The sequence below is a fragment of the Oncorhynchus clarkii genome, chromosome 6 (assembly GCF_045791955.1).
Source record: "Oncorhynchus clarkii lewisi isolate Uvic-CL-2024 chromosome 6, UVic_Ocla_1.0, whole genome shotgun sequence".
NCBI classification, from domain to species: domain Eukaryota; kingdom Metazoa; phylum Chordata; class Actinopteri; order Salmoniformes; family Salmonidae; genus Oncorhynchus; species Oncorhynchus clarkii.
In genome coordinates, this window is record NC_092152.1 from 24,754,802 (window position 1) to 24,775,195 (window position 20,394).

The 20,394-nt window shown below is 43.9% G+C and overlaps 1 protein-coding gene across 1 annotated transcript in view; it reads right to left on the reverse strand.

The window, feature by feature from the left end:
- LOC139410856 (E1A-binding protein p400-like) overlaps positions 1-17,859 on the reverse strand; it is a 37,576-nt gene extending 19,717 nt beyond the window's left edge. Inside the window, exons 1-25 of the mRNA XM_071156442.1 lie at positions 17,729-17,859; positions 15,606-16,937; positions 15,387-15,494; positions 15,170-15,251; positions 12,728-13,110; positions 12,339-12,629; positions 12,054-12,239; positions 11,804-11,944; positions 11,625-11,703; positions 11,480-11,529; positions 11,327-11,381; positions 11,117-11,206; positions 10,841-10,954; positions 10,492-10,682; positions 10,120-10,297; positions 9,867-10,003; positions 9,434-9,603; positions 9,061-9,235; positions 7,469-7,605; positions 5,085-5,271; positions 4,755-4,924; positions 4,397-4,572; positions 3,546-3,824; positions 2,151-2,324; positions 599-748 (exon numbers count right to left, since the gene is read on the reverse strand). Coding sequence (XP_071012543.1) covers positions 599-748; positions 2,151-2,324; positions 3,546-3,824; positions 4,397-4,572; positions 4,755-4,924; positions 5,085-5,271; positions 7,469-7,605; positions 9,061-9,235; positions 9,434-9,603; positions 9,867-10,003; positions 10,120-10,297; positions 10,492-10,682; positions 10,841-10,954; positions 11,117-11,206; positions 11,327-11,381; positions 11,480-11,529; positions 11,625-11,703; positions 11,804-11,944; positions 12,054-12,239; positions 12,339-12,629; positions 12,728-13,110; positions 15,170-15,251; positions 15,387-15,494; positions 15,606-16,904 — 5,002 coding nt within the window. The 5' untranslated portion in view covers positions 16,905-16,937; positions 17,729-17,859. The remainder of the gene's footprint in view (positions 1-598; positions 749-2,150; positions 2,325-3,545; positions 3,825-4,396; positions 4,573-4,754; positions 4,925-5,084; positions 5,272-7,468; positions 7,606-9,060; positions 9,236-9,433; positions 9,604-9,866; positions 10,004-10,119; positions 10,298-10,491; positions 10,683-10,840; positions 10,955-11,116; positions 11,207-11,326; positions 11,382-11,479; positions 11,530-11,624; positions 11,704-11,803; positions 11,945-12,053; positions 12,240-12,338; positions 12,630-12,727; positions 13,111-15,169; positions 15,252-15,386; positions 15,495-15,605; positions 16,938-17,728) is intronic.
- Positions 17,860-20,394: the final 2,535 nt, after the last annotated feature.

Consider the following 20,394-nt stretch of genomic DNA (forward strand, 5'->3'; position numbering starts at 1 on the left):
CTACATTGTTATGATTCACATATAGCTAGCTGGCTGATAGTTTTGAAGTAAAATGTTTGCTTTGTGTATATTTCCGTTGTCCTGGCTGGGAGACAGTTCAGTGAATGGGTAAGTTCAGAGTAAGTCAATAGGGCTAACTGGATAGATAGCCAGCCATGAAGAAGGTGGTATCTACCCCCAAAATGTTTTTGCATAACATTTGTTTTAGGTCATTTTTGCCTGTTTAACTAGCTGGCTAGCTAGATTATTAAAATTCGCATATATCTAGCTGATAATTCTGAAGTAAAACGTTTGCTTGGTGTATATCTTGTTTTGTCTCTTGTTGCCATTGTCCTGGCTGGAAGAAGGTTCAGTGAACGGGGAGGTAGAGCATGAGGTAATACAACAGGGGGAGTGCGTGTGCTTCTCAAATGTAATGTTTTATGCGTTCTCCACACTCTCATCCTCACAAGAACGAACTCAAGAGAATGTCATCAGAGAATGCACTCTGAGCATGAGAGTGTGGAGCACGGTAGTATGCAAACTGAAAAAAAAAAACATAGTGATGTTATTTCGAGGCACTATCTGTGCTATTCACAGTTGAAGGTGGCAGGCTTACCTTGTTGGGCGGGGCCGGCTGGGGGTGGGGTGCCAGATCTGGTGGAGGAGTTGGAGACAGGTCCAGCCTGAGGTACCGTCTGCATGACCATGGAGCCCTGGGGCCGGAGGATCTGCTGACCAGGGGCCGACACTATCTGCAGGATGTTGCCTTTACCATCACACAGCCAGGCACACAGACAACAGAAACCATTAAACAGATATAACCATTTGGTTTTAATCACTCTCGTACTGTGGTCCCCATACTTTTGCGCAACCTAAAGCTCAGATGTATTATTATTTTTTTTACATGACTTAAACATAAGCCTATGCAAAATGAACCTATTCAAACAGTTCTGTAGCAAAGACAGTTGTAGTAGACTATTGGCACAATATAGTATTACTGCATATTGGCTATGCTTGAATTGCCCTGCCAATGTTGTTCTTCTCAGACCATTTTGAAATTATACTTAAAAACTTGAGGTATATGATCACACTGGTAATGTTGTACTACTTGTGAGGCATAGCTGAGTGAGCATAAATTGAAATAATGTGCTTAAAAAAATTAAAAAATGCAGGTGGTCAGTCTCAGCGGAGGAAGAGCATCAGAGGGTCTGCCTTTCACCGTGGTCCTGTCTCTCAGCTCTCTCCCCTCCGCTGAGAGTGAGACTAACCAAAAAAGGGGACACCGTCTTTGAGCAGATGCCCAAAATCGAGTCACACCACATAATCTATGCCTCATGCACGATTCCTGTTGTTACTCCTATGACCAGAAAAAGTGAAACATTAAAAACACACACAGCCGTTAATAAGAACAACGCAGGCCTATAGATAGACTTTGCTCCTCATTCATTGAAGCTGCAGTGCTGGTTGCAGCAAGAGTGGAGAAGCGCATTTCATGGCTTATAAAAGTTTTTTATTTTTTTTAAACATGTAAAAAGTGTTGACAGCCGAATAAAAACTAAAATGAACTCAAACAGCAGCTCTTTCCTCTATTCCTTAACGGCGTCTTTCTAGTCATGGTTTTAAAATCACAGTATCAACTTACTTTTACACGGTGATCTGAGCAATTCGATTGGCTTTTGGTAGGCCTATAGGTGCACTTGATTTGTTCTCCGAGCACGCCGAGAAGGCGAAGTTTATACCTTCAGACACATGAAACGGTTCAAAATGCGAACACTTCACCTACACGGCGCGCGCAGGGCAGTTGAAACAAGTGCACCTTTTGTCAACAGTGCGAGACAGAAAAAAGTAGGAATACAACACAGTTTTTTTATAGAAATGTTTGGTGATATAGACTATAAAATGCCTTGGAGATCGAACAGACGATCAACCCTTTGGTGACCACTGCTCTAGTAAGAATGTATATACACATGTAACATTGGTTATCCAACTCTGTATTTCTATGATGTGGACTCCACACCAAATACATGATCGAGTTAAAAGAAGGAGTATAATTTAAAATAGCATCTTTGTTGTAAGTGATTACAATATAGCGAAGGACATTCTGACAAAAAGGGCAGGGAGAAAAAGAGAAGTCATAGGGAGAGTATGAAATGTTGGGTGTACATTACCGAGTGTACCTTGGAGCTGCAAGGGCTGCCCTGTGGTGAGCTGTCGGAGCTGGCTAGGGGACAGGGTGAACTTGTTACCCTGGAACTGCAGAGTGACGGGGGTCTCAGGCTGGGAGATTCTGTTCTGGCTGCCTGCTATGGACGCCAGCTGGGCTATCTTCAACACATCTCCACCTTCAGCAGGAGGAAAGACACACACACACACACCTCTAATCAAATAACACTACAGACCAAAAGAGTACTGCTGCATGACTGCGTCACCAAAAATACAAAATAAAGACATTTCAGTTAGTTGAAGGGTGAGAGAGACGAGACATGCAATACCAGGGTGTGTTAATGAGTGGGATGAGCGTAGGTAGCTGCCCTCCACAACATGTGAACCATCGCAGTAGCTAATCTCTAGCCAACCCGGAGCAGGAAAATAAACAAAAAACAGTAATTCAGGTGAGACAGAGAACCTGCAACAAACATGTATTCAGTTAAAGCAGTGGCTTGAACTTAACTGCCTTTTCAACTACTACAACACACCTATTACAGGCATGCAAACAGATAACGCACCTTTATCCACAAAATTATTGCCAATAAATAGCATTCTATCTAGAATTGTTTTATGCGCTATAATGTGTGTGTTGTGTGTCGAGTTGCTATTGAAAAGGTTTCTGTGTTTTCACACTGGGGGTAGGGAGTGGCCTGAGGTCAGCGGTGTGTGGGACCATTTCAACATGCTTAGCAGTACACAAACCCTCAGAGTCAAAAGAAACCATAACACAAAGAAATCTAACAAGAGGAAACAAAGCTTTGGGATCTCTTCCTGCAGCTGGGCTGTCTAAAAGCAAAAGATGAGTAAAACGGGAGAACCAATATTTAGGTGGAGGAAAATATAGTTTTAAATGGTTAAACCAGTCTTGTGTGGTCTGTCATGGCAGCAGACGTTGGGTTGTGGACATGCAGGTTTCAGACTGAGGAAGATTGAGGCTGTTTGGGGATGCTGCTGACATGGCTCTAGTTGTCATTTATAAAGTGCTATTTTTCTTCACTCAGTGATTCTCTGCAGTAAAATAGGACAATGGAAATGCCATAGCTGTAAACCTGAAGATGGTTTGTTTTACCTCAAAATATATCAAAAAGGTAAAAGGTTCTTGTTATATTAGACAACACGGTTAACATAATATTATTCTAATACTATAATTCTATAGATTTTACAGATAGTTTACATTCTTTTCTAACTCTGTATTTAGACCAAACAAGTGTTGTTTCCTTAAAAGCAAAGACACTAACACCAAGCAGCAGTGTCCCAGAGAGAGAGAGGCCTGTTGTAAGAGCAGCCCTTTCTGTTGTGCCAAAAGTGGAGGGAGACATTGAAGGGAGGTGAGGGAAGGGGAGGAGGCCACTTACTAGGCAACCGTGCCTGGGCCTGGGACGTTAGAACCAGTCTCTGGGGAACCAGGCTGGGCTGGATGGCATGGGTGGGGCCTAGGGCCAGCCTAGGGACCTGGGCAATACCAGGCAGAGTGGGCTGGGCCACGCCACACAGAGCCTGGCCCTGGGCCACAGGGGGGGCAGCCCCCACCACATGCTGGCCAGGGGCGGAGCTCCCAGAGGATGCTACAGCAGACCCAGTGGTGCCGGTGGTAGGCGAGGTAGTCTGAGCTTTCTGAATAGCCGTCCCGGCCACTGTGAAGTACAAGGGGGTTTGGGATGGGCTAACGTGTCAGTTAATTCAACAGCACAACATCAGGGGGGTGGTCCAGCAGTAAGTTTTGGTTTATACCCGTCTTGGATTGATAGGTTTAGAGTCAAAAGAGGATGGCAATATAATCAAATCTTCACCTTGGACTTCTCCACTTTAGGATACATTTGGAGTCGTAAAATGCTTTGGATTTTGCTATGAAATGATGCTGATGACTATCTTTTAGTTACACATGCATAACCCACACAATTTGAAAATGTAATGGCGGTAATGACACACGCAGGCTATGCATAGTTAGTATAATTAACTTCTATGAAAAGCCGTTTTTAGTGTCATGACCAACTCAAATCACACTCATGCTTTACAAAACATTACATGGTAACATCATGAGATTATCTGTGTGATACACACTACACAAATACTGTAAATATCAAACTGTAATTATTGTTTGATTTCCTTCATGAAGTTATTCAACTTAAAAACAGCATGGAACACATGTAAACCCCAGTGCATACCAAAGTGTAGCATTGTCAAGGGGTCTATAGGGAGGTCTTACCCTGTGTGGTGGTGGTGGTGGTGGCCCTGGCTGGCTGAGGGGCAGTAGAAGTAGTAGTGGCGGTGGTGGTGGGGGGGGTGATAGTGGTGGCTGGAGGACGCTGCTGACCCACAGTATTGGTCATGGGCACCAGACGGCCCTCTGGCTTAGTGCCATACTGCACTGGCTGGAACAACCTGTCAATCAAATCATAGACTCAATAAACTCAATAAAGATCAAAGGTCATGCAACACAGCCTAGCGCTACTGATGCAACATGATAGAATAGAAATAGTAAATGTGATTTATTTTCCATTTTTGGAATCATCCATGTCGTGTGTTTTAAGGTTTCCATGGGATGTGAAGGGTAGAGCACAGACCTCATGGGTTTGATCTTGCAGGGCTTGGGTCTGGCCGGTGGGTCCGGGGCACTGTGGATCTCCTCAATCAGCTGACGGGTGACTTTGAGTTTGGGTAGAACCTCCTCCATCTCGTAGCGCGTCAGTCTGTTCTCATTACTGATCAGGTCGAACAGGGACAGGTCCAGGCTCTAGAAAAAGAAAAAGGGAACACAAGTGTGTTTTGATAAACCAATCTAATCAATTGTATTCCAAGTCACTCAGGTGAGCATTGCTAATGAAATAGAATAAACTGGATTAAACCTCCAGGTGTTTTAGCTGTGTGTGGTAGTGGTACCCTCCTAGTCCTACCGTGCGTTGGTCCTCCTGCAGGGCTCCCAGCACCAGGGAAGGGGTATTGTACTGCAGAGAGGAACACACGTAGGAGCTGCTGGTCTCCCTGATGTTTACCAGGTCTGGGTGGTTACAGATCCTCTGCAGCTGCATCAGCACCTGCAGCACACTCACAAAATGACCAGTCTTCAATGCCTCCTGGGCTCTAAGGGCAGACAGAAGACAGAGCACAAGACATTCAGAAAGAGGGTAAGTTAATTTAATATTGAGCAACAATGCTCTGATAACAAAATAATAGGGCTGGGAACTTAGGTGCCGATACCGATTCTATATGTATTGCGATTCGATACCGCGATTTTACTGCCTTTTTATGTTCCAAAACAATTGCTCACTATAGGTCTGCTGCACAGGGACAAGAGAGCATGAGAACACGAGTTCTGATCAGTCAGGGAAATAACAGTGTTGAAAACCTGCTGGCTCACCATTTAAAAAGGAGAACGAGCTATAAGACGAAAAATACCAGTTTGACGCAGGTACAGCTGACTAGCTCACCTACAGTAGCAAAAAAATATTTGTATAATATATACACACACACACTTAAAGTCAGAAGTTTGCATACACCTTAGCCAAATACATTTAAACTCTGTTTTTCACAATTACTGACATTTAATCCAAGTAAAAGTTCCCTGTCATAGGTCAGTTAGGATCACCACTTTATTTAATGAATGTGAAATGTCAGAATATTAGTAGAGAATGATTAATTTCAGCTTTTATTTCTTTCATCACATTCCCAGTGGGTCAGAAGTTTACATACACTCAATTAGTATTTGGTAGCATTGCCTTTAAATTGTTGAACTTGGCTCAAATGTTTCAGGTAGCCTTCCACATGCTTCCCACAATAAATTGGTGTAACTGAGTCAGGATTGTAGTCCCCCTTGCTCGCACACTTTCAGTTCTGCCCACAAATTTTCTAAAGGATTGAGGTCGGGGCTTTGTGATGGCCACTCCAATACCTTGACTTTGTTGTCCTTAAGACATTTTGCCTCAACTTTGGAAGTATGCTTGGGGTCATTGTCCATTTTGGAAGACCCATTTGCGACCAAGCTTGAACTTCCTGATTGAGGTCTTGAGATGTTGCTTCAATATATCCACATCATTTTCCTCCCTCATGATACCGTCTATTTTGTGAAGTGCACCAGTCCCTCCTGCAGCAAAGGACCCCCACAACATGATGCTGCCACCCCTGTGCTTCACGGTTGGGATGGTGTTCTTCGGCTTGCAAGCATGCCCCTTATTCCTCCAAACATAACGATGGTCATTATGGCCAACAGTTCTATTTTTGTTTCATCAGACCAGAGGACGTTTCTCCAAAAAGTACAGTGCAGTTGTGCAGTTGCAAACCGTAGTCTGGCTTTTTTATGGCGGTTTTGGAGCAGTGGCTTCTTCCTTGCTGAGCGGCCTTTCAGGTTATGTCGATATAGGACTGGGTTGACTGTGGATATAGATACTTTTGCACTGGTTTCCTCCAGCATCTCCACAAGGTCCTTTGCTGTTGTTCTGGGAATGATTTGCACTTTTCGCACCAAAGTACGTTCATCTCTGGGAGACAGAACGCGTCTCCTTCCTGAGTGGTATGACGGCTGCGTGGTCACATGGTGTTTATACTTGCGTACGATTGTTTGTACAAATGAACGTGGTACCCTCAGGCATTTGGAAATTGCTCAAAAGGATGAACCAGACTTGTGGAGGTCCACAATTTTTTTTTCTGAGGTCATGGCTGATTTCTTTTGATTTTCCCATGATGTCAAGCAGAGGCACTGAGTTTGAAGGTAGGCCTTGAAATACATACACAGGTACACCTCCAATTGACTCAAATTATGTTAATTAGCAGATCAGAAGCCATGACATCATATTCTGGAATTTTCCAAGCTGTTTAAAAGCACAGTCAACTTAGTGTATGTAAACCTGACCCACTGGAATTGTGATACAGTGAATTTTATAGTGAATTTTATAATTGAAATAATCTGTCTGTAAACATTTGTTGTCATGCACAAAGTAGATGTCCTAACCGACCTGCTAAAACTATAGTTTGTTAACAAGAAATTTGTGGAGTGGTTGAAAAACAAGTTTTAATGACTCCAACCTAAGTGTAAGCAAACTTCCAACTTCAACTGTATGTATATATGTTTTTTTTTATTAATACTTGGGCATCAAAAAACAATATAATATCTTACCCAAAAAATATTGCCATACGCAACTATCGATCCCCCCCCATTTAACAAATAATCGTGCATTTCCAGGCATAGAACCTGTGCTCAAATTTTCAGTCTGAGTATAGAACTAAATACTATACTAATTACCATACATTAGGCAGAGATGTGGTGTCTGGAGGGCTGACTCACCCTGGCTGAGTGAGGATATCTTCATACATGCTCTTCTGTCTGCTAGAAAGGCGACACTTGAGGATGTGTTCATACTTCTTAGGGAGCTGCTTCTCCACGTCCCTCTTACAGCGCCTCAGGATGAAGGGTTGGATCATCTGCAGAGGAGAAAGGATGTCAGATTGAATGGTATCTAGGTGTGAACAGCTCTGGTAAATGGGAATCCTACTGATGACCAGTGGCACTGATAAACACTTAAAATTGGAAAGCAGTGACTGTACAAGTAACATGAGAGATATATATATATATATATATACACACACACACACAATGACGTCAGAGCTCTGGCTCTGCGCTTCGCAGCACTGTATGGGTTTTGACTGATAGCCGTTCTGAACTTAAGCATCTTCGTCGCCTGGTCGATCGCCCAGACGATCCCTCTCGCTAATTGGGCAACTTTTGCTGACTTTTTGTTTTTCTGGGTGAGGGAAATACTGTAAATTAAGAGGACTATGTATTTTGAAAGATGAGACGTTGAGGATTATAATAAATACCGCTTTGATGTCATTCAAGCCAGCAAAACACTCGTGAGTCCAAATGTGCACTTCACATATCCATATCATAAAAATGTCATATATAGTGCGGCAATGTTTATGATCACTATGTTTGGTTGTTCTGAACAGAATAAGCCAGTTTGTCTATTGTGAAGAAAATTTGCTGCAGCACACGCACCTGAACACTCATAACTCCTTTCTACGCTCACCAAAATGATCTGTTTCCATGAATTGCACTGTAAAAGCCCAAAACTATTAAATCGTATTTTGTAACTTAGCTTGTCATGTTGGCAATATAACAGTCTGAAATGATGCCCACCTAAGCTAGATTTTGATTTAAAATGGACCGTTTTTGGGTTGCGTAAACAACAGTAATTGTGTGAGGGCAGGGACGCAGGTTCCAAAAAGTGTGCCTGCTCTAGTTATAGTTGAAGACTCTTCCAGTCCTAAAAGTGCATTGAAACTGCTTAGGAACTGTACACACTTTGGAAAGGTGTGTGGCTACTTGGAGACACCAGTTAGTCCTCTCACTCAAACCCTTGTAATTTGTTGTCACACCTACCCCACATTTTCCAGGAATAGTGTTATGTTACTGAATGTATCCAGAGTATTTTCAGACGTATCAACAAATGCTGTGAAAAGTACAGTAAATGTAAAATTTACATTACACTGTTGATTTTATGTTTGGATTTAGTTTTGTGTCAGGTGAACTGTTGTTCACTCACCTTTGATCTAATAATTTCCCCATAATCACCAAACTGATCATTTTCAATTGCTACCATGCTTATGCAGATACTTTTCATATTTCATCTATAAGAAACATTTCAATTTAGCCCTATGCATATAGGACAATCTCCACGAGAGTAAAGGGTTAAGCAAAGATATCTTCTTTAATGACCAGAAACACTCATTAGGAATGAAAGAACCTTCAGATACACAATCACTTCATACCACAACTGAAAGCTCCATCACATTGATGGATATCAATGACTACTTACTGACAAACTCTCAACACACAAGCATTAGGAAGAAGAGGGGTTTGGTTGTACCCCAACTGACCCTGTGCAGGCGGATGACCAGTTTGTGGCAGTAGTCCTGGTTCTGGTCTGTGCCTGGCTTGACAGGGAAGTCTGTGTAGGGTCTGGTGATGCCTGGCAGGAGGAAGTGGATCATGGTCCACAGCTCCTTCAGTGTGTTCTGGAGTGGAGTGTTGATCAGGAGGATCCTCTGCTGACTGGAATAGAAACCACACCAACACATCATTTGATTTTGTTTCTCTTGCTCTAACAATTTAAAAAGGTCAAACCACATTTAAGAGTTTAGCCTTCTAAACAAACTTTCATTTCATGCTAAGCTGAGACTAAAAAGCCTTCAGCAGACCAGTCTGTGTGGGAGTGTAACCATGGTGCCACCCTAAAATAAGAGTTGTTACCTCTTGAGCGCAAAGATGGTTTCCCAGTGTTTCTCTGACATGTTCTTAATGAGCTGCACCTCATCCAGGACCAGGTGTTTCCACCTCCTCCTCAGGAAATGGTTCTGGTCCTTCAGCAGCAGCTTGTAGGACGTCACACACACATGGAAGCTGTTGGTCTCCGCCCACCACTGGAGACACATCAACAACACGAGTTATGGACAGACAGAAACACAAACTGGTAAACAAGGGCATTTTAAATAACAGCAGAAGCCAAAAAGTGGTTGAGAAGAACATTTCAATCTTTATGGCATTCTATTCATGAGAAGTGTGCATTATTTACTGTCACATTTGGTGCTGCTGTCCTGCTCAAAGTCTTTCTGCTTGAATGGACTCAAAATCGTGGGGCTGTCTATTGAAAAAGGTCCCGTTGAAACAGATCATTACTAGTTACCATTCTCTTTGCTCTGCGTTCCTGTCTGTTGCCAAGGTAGAGGAGGATCTTGAGGCCGGGACACCAGCGTTTAAACTCCATCTCCCAGCTCAGGATCTTACACGTCCTCACCACAACCAGATGGGGGCCCCAGATGCCTGAAAAATACATATAAATTAAGTCTATGTGGATGTTCACATGCATAAAAATACCTACATGCTTACATAAATAAACAAAAGATAAGCATTGAATATAGTCTTCAACAGTAGATTACCCTCTTGACAGGCCAGATGGGCCAGGTAGGCCACAGTCTGCACAGTCTTGCCCAGCCCGGTTTCGTCTGCTAAGATGCCGTTGAGGTGTTTCTTGTGGAGGCTGGCTAGCCAGTCCACTCCGATCTGCTGGTACTCACGCAGTGATCCGTGCAGCAGGAAAGGAGCCTGGCTGCGGCCCTAAGATGCATAGCAAAGTGTCATAATGATTCCCTGTTTGTACATGTTAACCCACTAACTGTCCTCTTAAATATATATTTCATATATTACATTTCCCCCCCCCCATTTATCTTTCCAAACTCCTCTCATTGAAAAACTGGTTAAATGACACCCAACAGTGAACGACTGGTTCAGTGAGAGATGTGATGACTCACAGAAGTGGTGGTCCTGGCACTGCCCTTGGGTAGGATGAGTTCTGTGGAGGCTGCCACCTCTGCTATGTCCTTCTTGGGCTTCCCGTCAGCACCAGGGGGGCTGGTCTTCTCAGAACCTCGATACTGGTCCACACTAAGCAGGGAGTCTATCACTACAGCCTCGTGGGGGGTGTCCAGAGAGGACTCCATCTCTGAGGGAACAATGACTACATCAGCACCACTGAGGGAACACCACCAGTCTACAAATCATTTAGCTTTGAAACTAATAATATTGGCATAGCAATGAGCATGAGGCACATAGCTAGATTGGTAAATAGAGATGAAGTATATATGTAGAGTTTAGGTACACCTTCAGTCTCATCCCTGCCATCCTCATCACTCTGTGGGGAAGGCTGGGGCCAGTCAAAGTTGTCAGCGTAGGCACCAGCATACTGTTTCATCAAAGCATCCAGCGGCATCTCAGCTAAGAACGATACAAGACACAGAAGAAAGGCTCAATAGACACAAAAGACTAAGGGGCGCTTTTAAACTCTGCATGACTTAATGAGAAATGGAACAAAAACAAAGGTAATCGGGAGAAATCGATCACTAGCTATAGTAAGAGAAAACAGTGCATCGTGCTGACCATCTTTAGCCAGATCTCCCAACTCTGCCTTCTGATCAGCTGTCACCTCCATGGCTTCCTGCTCCTCTATGGTGCTCTCCTCATCCTGAACTGAGAGAGAGAACAAAGCCATAGACAAGATACAACATTGTAATCAACTGTTCAATGCAACAGTACACCTCAAATGATAAACCAGTAAAAATCGCTGGAGAAATAGTTTTGTACACATACCTTCTTCTGCCAATGAAGTGCTGGACTTTCGCTTCTTTGTTGACATATTGGGCTCCTATGAATGAGATGAATTTTGAATACACGTCCCTGCAAAAACCTGACTATGTGTCTGGACATTCTGGACAACCAGAGTGAGTCTGTACAGCCACCTACCTCTTTTTCAGCTTTCACTGCGGTTGACAGAGCAGGTTTAACATCTTGTCCTGTGGCGCAAAGAATAACCAATATATTCAAAACGACATTATGAAATTTTGATTGTTTTACATCAATTTCAAAAAGCTCTTGAATAAAGTCTCACCTTTACTCGTTGCTCTCTGCAGGCTGAGCGTTTTCAGTCTTTTTTCATAAATCTGGAAACGCAGTTTAATTTCCACAACCTGAGAGAAACCAGATGGAACAGATGAAGAGGGACAGAGTCGATGACACTACAGGTCTAAGGACAACAATGGAAAAGTTTCCACATTAAGAGAAATGTACCTGCTCAATGTTGGACCAGAAGAACTCCACCTCTCTGGAGATGGTGCTAGCAATGTGACGGAGACGCAGTTCTTCCTCTTTCTTGGATCCCTCTTCCATCTTCTTCTGCTCGTCATGGTAACGGGAACAGGTGCGAACCAGCTGGGGAATATGCAATTATGATCAAGTAGTACTCAAACAATGTACAAGTACATAAGAATCCCAGACATTACTTCAGTAAAAGTACAATAAGAGAACTCAGCCAGCATACCTTCTTGGCAGCAGCCATCTTCCACCTCCTCTCTTGGGCAAAGTCAGCTGCCATCCACTGCATCTCCTCCAGTAGGTAGTCCCAGTGGGATTTGGGCCGAGAGGACTCCATGAGCTTGGGCAGCCTGCTGGCTGACCACTGGCCCTCTTTCCTCAGCTCAGAGATACGCTGGTGCACCTGGCTCTCCTGGGGGGGGGGGGGGGGGGCAGAGAGAGGTCACATTATGAGCAGCCGGAAAACAAAAGCACTTGCAGAGTGATGAGTTACTTCTGAGAAACCTCTCACCAGTTTGGCCTGTTCAGCTTGTTTGTCATGTGAACTCCCTTCTGATGACTGCATACCCGAGCCCTGACCAAAGCCTCCCATTTTGACTGTGGAGGTGCCGTTGGGGCCGGCCAGTTTGGACTGTGTGGCAGGGTTGATGTTGGGGCGGAGGGGGCCAATTGTGTGGGGGGAGGGGAGTGAGTTGGGGGCGTTGAGGGGGGCAGGAGACAGTGAGGGGTTGGACAGGGAGTTGGTCATTATTCTTTGGCCAGGTTGGTTGGAGTCTGCTCCAGGACGAGTGAGGGCCACAGTCTGATCAAAGGAGGAGAGAGAGAAGACAAAACGTTGATCTATAAACCTATGAAAACAACCAAAAACATGCGATGTTAGGATCCATCCTCTAGACTCACGGCCTGTGCTGGCTGCAGCATGAGCTGGGGCTGCTGAGGCTGCATTTGGAGGTGAATACCAGATTGCATCTGCTGCTGGAGCTGGGCCTGGAGCTGTGTGTGGGGGTTGACTGGAGCCATGATGGGGCCAGCCCCCTGCACCTTCACCTGGAGCTGATTGGCGGCCTGTGCTGAGCTATCCACAAGTAGGGACTGTTGAGAGAGAGCCATGGGCAGGACTGCCATGGGGAGGGTGCCCTGGGGTAGGCGGCCTGGCAGCTGGGGGGGAGGAGTGTGCAGGCTGGCAGCGTTCTGCACCGGAGGCCCTTTGGACGGGTCATACTGTGGCTGGTTCTGCTTCTGCCCGGGGATCTGGACTGTCTGCGGGTTGGGGGGCATCCCGCCTGGAGCACAGTAACCAAGTCATAGGGAACACAAAGGGACAGAGTGGAAAAAGGATAACAACATATGGCTGTGAGTTAGTGTTGCTCTGTGGTTCCTCGATCCAAGTGTTGTCATGTCATACCAATCCTGCTCTGAATGAAGCTTGAAGGCCTGTTAAAAGATAATAGACTATACAAGGTGCAGATAGAGACTGAGCAGTAGTCAGGCCAGAGGGCCACTTGTACCTCATACATAAGCCATTATTTTTCAGTACTGACTGAACGTGATCAGATTCTAAAAGGAAAGTGTTTACAGGTCCATCTATTGTAACAGCTACCCAGAACGTATGAATTGGATGTACGTTATGAGTCAACAGTAGTGTAGTTCTTACCGTTGAGGAAGAGTGAAAACTAAAATTATACAGCACAATGATTACAGAAGATACAAATCAATGTGATCATCTACATATATAAAATACTAAGATTGTTAATGCAAAAATAAAAACATTCTGTAAAATGTTAAGAGAATGTGACTAAAACAGCTAAACTAATCATGCATAAACACCTTTAGCAGAGGGACTGAGAAAAAAGGTTTCCAAATCAAATTAAATAGAAAATACAGAAGAAAATAAATAAATAAACGCACAATCACAAAAACACCTGATGTTTAGCATGCATGAAGCAATGTAGTTATTTTGTGAAACACAGAACATAGCAAAGCAGAGAAGTGAGCAGGACACATATGGGATCTTGCAGATAGCAGGCATGGGCTGAGCTTAGCTGTGCACCCTGACTAAGCAGCACTTGTCTTACCCCTCCCTGACCATCACTCACATAACCTAGACCACATCAACACCTGGACCTGACAGACACACCCACGCCAACCTGTGACATATCATGACTGCACCAAACCTCATCTACCCGGCTCCCCTTCTTCCTACTACGACTGAGGGAAAGAGGCCAAGTCAGAACGATATGCCATGGAAACAGATGGGGGAAACCAAAAGGATGAGCATGATGGAACAAGTAAACAACAGATGCTCTTGATGACTGACAACTGGACATAGGATTGAGATGCATTGTGAATCCACGTTGACAATGCAAGGACAGACAGCGGAGGGGGACAGGGGTGTGGGATACGGATGGATGAGAATGATGACGAGTATAAAAAAGGAGGAACGAAAAAGCAATCATTAAAATGAGCAAACATGCCCCACTGAAAATACAGGAATTTTTTCCAGGGTTCCTCCTTTCTCACTTTCCGTGATCCGCTTGCGAAATAACCAAAGCTCCAACGGCACAGGAAAGTCCGTCCAAACAGACGATCGAGAAGAACAAAACTTCAGAAAAGAAGAAACGGATGGAGACGGATGATCAATAAAACATAAGTCAAATCATAAGACATGGCATCTTCCCAGTGAGAGGCTACTCCTTTTCTTCAGACTTGTTTTTATTTTATTTTTTATCTTCTTCCCCATTTTAGCCCTTGGTCTAGAGAAAAAGAGCATGCTGGGAGAGCTAAGACTGAACTTCCTGAGGTCTGTTGGGGTGTCTGTCCAGCGGATGGATGAAGATCGCTTTGTTGATGCTGCTTGGAGGTTTTCGTTGGAGACGATGGGACGTTGTTGGAATTCAGTTTGTTTCTTTGGATTAAGGACACGTCCAGCAGCATTGAATAGAACACAGAACGGCCTGGTAGTAGCACTCCTACCTTGCGCTGTTGGCATAAGCTGCTGGAGTGGAACGCCAGGTGATCCTAAAGAACCAGGATGCTGGAAAATCATTCCATGGCGACCAACTTCAATCCGGGACCTCTTAGCCTGATCTGGGATTTAAAACACACAATACCCTCATAACGGAAAAAAGACACTCGGCAAACAGCAATGACCTTCTGTACACCATACAGACCACCTCTCCTTCCTTGCGTTAAGACTTCTACAGACAGCGCTAGTAGAAGATGGCAAATATCTAAAAGCAGAAGCAATTTAAGGGAAGAAAATAAAGAAATAACAAAAAGAAAGAAAAGGGAGAGTAAACAAACCAACAAAAGAGCCACGGGAGTGTGCTGTCCTTGCCTTACCTGCTTGTGCCATTGCCTGTTGCCTCTTAAAGGGGTCCATGTCCCCTGAGTTTGTCATGCTGCCAACTGCTCCCTGGTGCACCTGAGGAGACATTTCCAAGGGTTAGTAAAAGCTTGGCAATCTAAAAGGAAATATTTAAGAGAGACAAAGATAAATCAGTTCCATCCTCTCTGTGTAGGGTTTGCAGTCATTTGGTGCCCCATCACCATTCTCTACCTGGAACTGCTGCTGGGAAGAGAATGCTGCTGAAACATTGGGTGGAAGCTGTGTAGCTATGGCAACTGGTGTTCCGGCCTGTCCATCCTTTCCAGTTACAACCTTGACCTGGGAGTGGCACAGAGATTTGAACTAAATTCGTATAGCCTATATACAGGATAGGAATTAGAGACATTCTGAATGTATGACATGATAAATCAATCAATAATGTAACAGTACCTCATCATTGATGACCTCAGACTGCTCCTCCTCTTCCTCTTCCTCCTCAAGGTCTAGGTCATTCTGTCTCAGGTAAGTGAAAAGCGGGACACAGGGCTTCTTCTTGAAAGCCAAATAGTCCATCATGTTCCCCTGGAGGTGCTGCAGGAAGAACAGCTCAATCAGGTAGTCTTTGAAGACCTCCTTCAGACCCTCCATCTTCTTAGTGTGGTGCTCCAGACACTGCTTCCTCAGCTGGGCCACTTCTGGGTTTGAGGGTGCAATCTCCTCCAGCTTTTTGGGTATCTGTTTCTTGACGGACCCCAAGCACATGCCGGTAGGGGTGAGAGGGGTATTGGGGATGCCTTGGGGAGGGTTAATGAGGGAAGGGCTGGAGGGAGGAATGGTGGAGGGCATACTGAAAGACACAGTGGCAGCTGTCCCCACTCCAGTTACCATACCCTGTGAAGTTTTCTCAAATATCATGGGACGCGCCAGCTGCCCCTGGATGATACTGCTGATTTGAGGTGGCAAGTTGGAGGTGGTTATGTGGCCTGGGCTCCCCAGTGTGGGCAAAACAGTCCCACTGGCCACAGGACTCTGAGGTCCGAGGTGGTGGATGGTGCCTCCCGTCTGTGAGTGGGGCTGGGAGAGACTGCGTTCACGCACTGAGCCTGGCACTCCTGGGGAGGCCAGCTGCACCTGCCCAGCTGTGGTTGGAGTTAGCTGCGTCAGCCCTGTCCCCTCTTGGTAAACAAAGTGCCCACTTCCAGGCGGGCTGCCAAGACTGATTTGTCTCACAAGCATGCCAGCATCAACAAAGCGTGTTGGGCTCTGTCCACACAAACCCAGTCCTGTTACAGGTGCCCCTGGTCGCTGGAGAGGGACTGGGCTGTGCTGAGTGGGACTTTGTGGCAGAGGTGAGGTGACCTGGATATAGGACGGGGCAGGCTCAAACCTCCACTGCGGGGCCGTGTGCTGGAAGCCGGGAGAGCCTGGGTTCTGGAGAGGGAGCGGGGTGAGGGTGATCTGTTGGTTGCCCGTCACCATTTGACTGACATTTTGTAAGGTGATGTTCATGTTCTGGCCTGTGACAGGGCTGCGGCTCATTATTATCTGGTAGTTGGGGGACTGGGGGCCTGAAGGGCTGGCTCCAGATGCAAACGTGGTCACAGTTGATTGTGGGTGGTTGGCTGTTGCCTGCTGTTGAGTAACTGCCATGGTCTGCTGCTTCTGGTGATCTTCTGCTTCAGATCCAGTGGTGGACTTGGATCTCTGAAGTTGCCGTTGCACATTCTGTGGTCCACTCCCATGGTGCATTGCGTAACACTGTTACTGTATGGGAAACAATACCTGTAGAGGATAGACATTCAAATCATGTAAACAATATTGGTGATATTTTATATTCCATCTTAGTCAATTAAACATTGACATATTCTTTGTAACAATAACAGTCACAATTTCGCACATAACTTCATGATACTGAAACATTAAATTTGTTTATTTTATTTTGAAAGCCATTAGTGAATGGCTTGGCAAAATGTCATGTTGAGTTTCATCACAAACACGCTAACTAGACATTCACTGTTAGGCGAGAGACGCAGATAAGCATCTTGAGTGACAGCTATAGAGCTAGTTAGCTAACCATTGTTGTTGGCAGAATTTGACAGGCAATGTAGCAATGCTATTGAGCTAACGTTAACTAGGTAATATTATTAGCTAGCTACCTGTTTAGCTTATTTTGTGTTATGTCATTAACTAGCTAACACCACCGTCATAACCAGCCGCACTGATTAATAAACCATAACGTTACCGCTGTAACTACAGCTTTTCAAATTAGCTGTAGCCAGCTAGCTACATTATGCTAATTTTGCACGGCCGTGTCCTTCTAGCTAGCTAGCTCAGATATGATATCGCTAGATAACATTAGGGTTTAGTATGATATTAGCCAATGCAACTCAACGCTGTCCATGTATGGATGAAATGTGTACGGTGCTTAGAATATATTTTTGGAGAAGTCATCTAAACGTCCATATACTTAGCACGCGTAAGGCCGAAATGCCGCTCCTTCCCCCCCGATAGTAGCGTGCTAGCTAATATGTTAGCCGCAGGGTAAATAGACATCACCGGATCTTGTTACTTACAGCAAATACAACTCCAGCGGTAGTCTCATCAATCAAAACGTATTCTTTAAAACAAAGACAATAATTATGTAGTGTAAATACTGCTATACAGCAATATTACATTTAATGCATTGGACATATTTCATTCTGAAACATGGCGGTGGCCACCTTATTTTTTTTCTATCTATTCCTTGAAGAACCGGAAGCAGTTCCGTTTCAAAGGAAGTGAACAACCCTGGACTCCTGCTGATTGACAAGAATGTAAACCAACCCCTCAACATACAATAGAGTAGAGATGATTTCTAGTACCTCTATGGGCGCATTGCCCTTAACCACAAATAGTTTAGTCTAAGGAACTTGAAATAACCTAGCTATAGCCAATTGATTCTCTCATGCTACTTTATTATATTAATTGTTTATATATTTTCTTCCCTAAAACCAACTGCAAAAAATGTATTTACACTATAAAGATGCGTCAAACTCAAAATATATAGTCATGAACTAGGACCATTTAAGTAGTAGGTTTATCTTCCATCTCCACCTACCAATGCCTCACATCAAAACATGCCTCCTCTGTACTGTAGATCTGGATTTGGTCAAATGTTCTGCTGAGCAGCTGGCAAATGTAGAGTACAACAGAAACATCCCACAAAATGTTATAGACATTTTATTGTAATCACTATTCTCACACAATTTTCTCATATGAAACTGATTGTGGTAGCTTGGTTTTGGTGAACAAGAACAACATACAGTCAAAACAATTACTCAATATATTTACAAAGACATTTAAAAGGTGCCTCATTTTTATTTCATAAAGCGGATACCATTGTCTTTCAGAAATAGGTACATTCAAATGTATAGCCACAGGCAGTAATATAAAAACTAAAGATTAAAGCCAACCACAAAAAAAGCCCAGAATTACACAAAATCGTACTAAAAATACAATAATAATTACTCTATCCAGTGATGCCTGATAAATCCAGTAGATAACTGTAGCATACTACTGGACTGGCAGAACATACTGTAGCATGACACACAACCACAACACACAAGGCCCTCAGAGTGGAGTCAGTCAGAACCACCCACAATCCTCTTCTTCTCCCTTGTGGTACTAAACATGTTTGGTGCTAGTCTGTGGGTTGAGAGAAGCTATATCAGTGGTCTTGTCACTGAGCATGTTCCATTCAAAGTGCTTTTGTGTGTCAACAGCTCGGATCTCCATTTTCACAGAGGGACACCAGAGGGTCTGGAGGTGCTCTAACCAAGCTCAGAAGCTTCAGCTAATATTGTAGCTATCGTCCAAAAGCCTCAAGCTCAATCACACTATGCAGTCTGCCGAGTAGAGAGGATGCGTCTCTCAATACACTGTTTGCCTGAGACCAACACAATGGGAGAAACACAGAGGGAGAAAGAGACATTGATACTTAATATCTTCAAAGAAATGTGTGTGTACATGTGTGTGCGTGCGTGTGTATCTATAAGCTACTTAAATGTACTTATGTTGTTGATGTCTGCCTGCTCTGTGATGGTGAGGAACTCTCCATGAGCAGCAGGGCTTTGTGGTATCTCTGTATGGGCACCTGGCCAAGGTGGAACATCTCATCTAGCGCTGCTGACTGCACCTTGACACCAGAAACACAAACATTCAGCTATTAACATTGCTCTTACAATATTATAACCCCATCATAAATAGTGCTGTCAAAGTAATACAGTAAACTTATATTTACAGTATCTACTATCCATCGTCTATCCTACCCTATGTCCAATGATTCTACTATATAAAACTGAAGACCACTATAGAAAGACTGAGAGCACATAAAAGACAAGACAGGGATTTATTGTACTGTCCAGTGAGAGAGAGGAGGCCTTACCATTGTCACTGTGTGACTGTAGATTAGTTTCACTACAGTGGTGTAAAGTAATTAAGTAAAAATTCTTTAAAGTACTACCTAAGTCATTTTTTTGGTTATCTATACTCTACTATTTATATTATTGACAACTTTTACTTTACTACATTTCTAAAGAAAATATTGTACTTTTGACACCATACATTTTCCCTGACAACCAAAAGTCCTCGTTACATTTTGATAGTCAAATTCACAGACTTATCAAGAGAACGCGTGGTCATCCCTACTGACTCAGGCTTGGCGGACTCACTAAGCACAAACGCATCTTTAGTAAATAATCGCTGAGTGTTGGAGTGTTCCCCTGGCTATCCGTAAATTTTTTGTTTTGCTTAATATAAGGACTGTAAGTGTTTTATACTTTTACTTTTGATACTTAAGTATATTTAAAACCAAATACTTTTAGACTTTTACTCAAGTAGTGTTTTACTGGCTGACTTTCACTTGAGTAACTTTCTATTAAGGTATCTATACTTTACTCAAGTACGACAATTGGGTTTCCACCACTGTTTCTCTGCAGTGATGTTGTGGTCGTCCATCAGTCTCTGCTTGTTGAGGAGGAAGCTCTGCAGAAGGGCGTTGAGGGACCGACAGGACGTCACACTGCTCTTAGACATTTCTTTCAGCTTCTACATCACTACATAAAGGAAAAATGACTTTAATTCAATACACTTTTTAAAGCATATATAACATGATCATTAACAGGACTATTTGTTTTTCACGTATCAGTTAGTAGAGGAACATGTGGTCCCATGTCTCACCCTGCTTGACTGTAGATGAGGG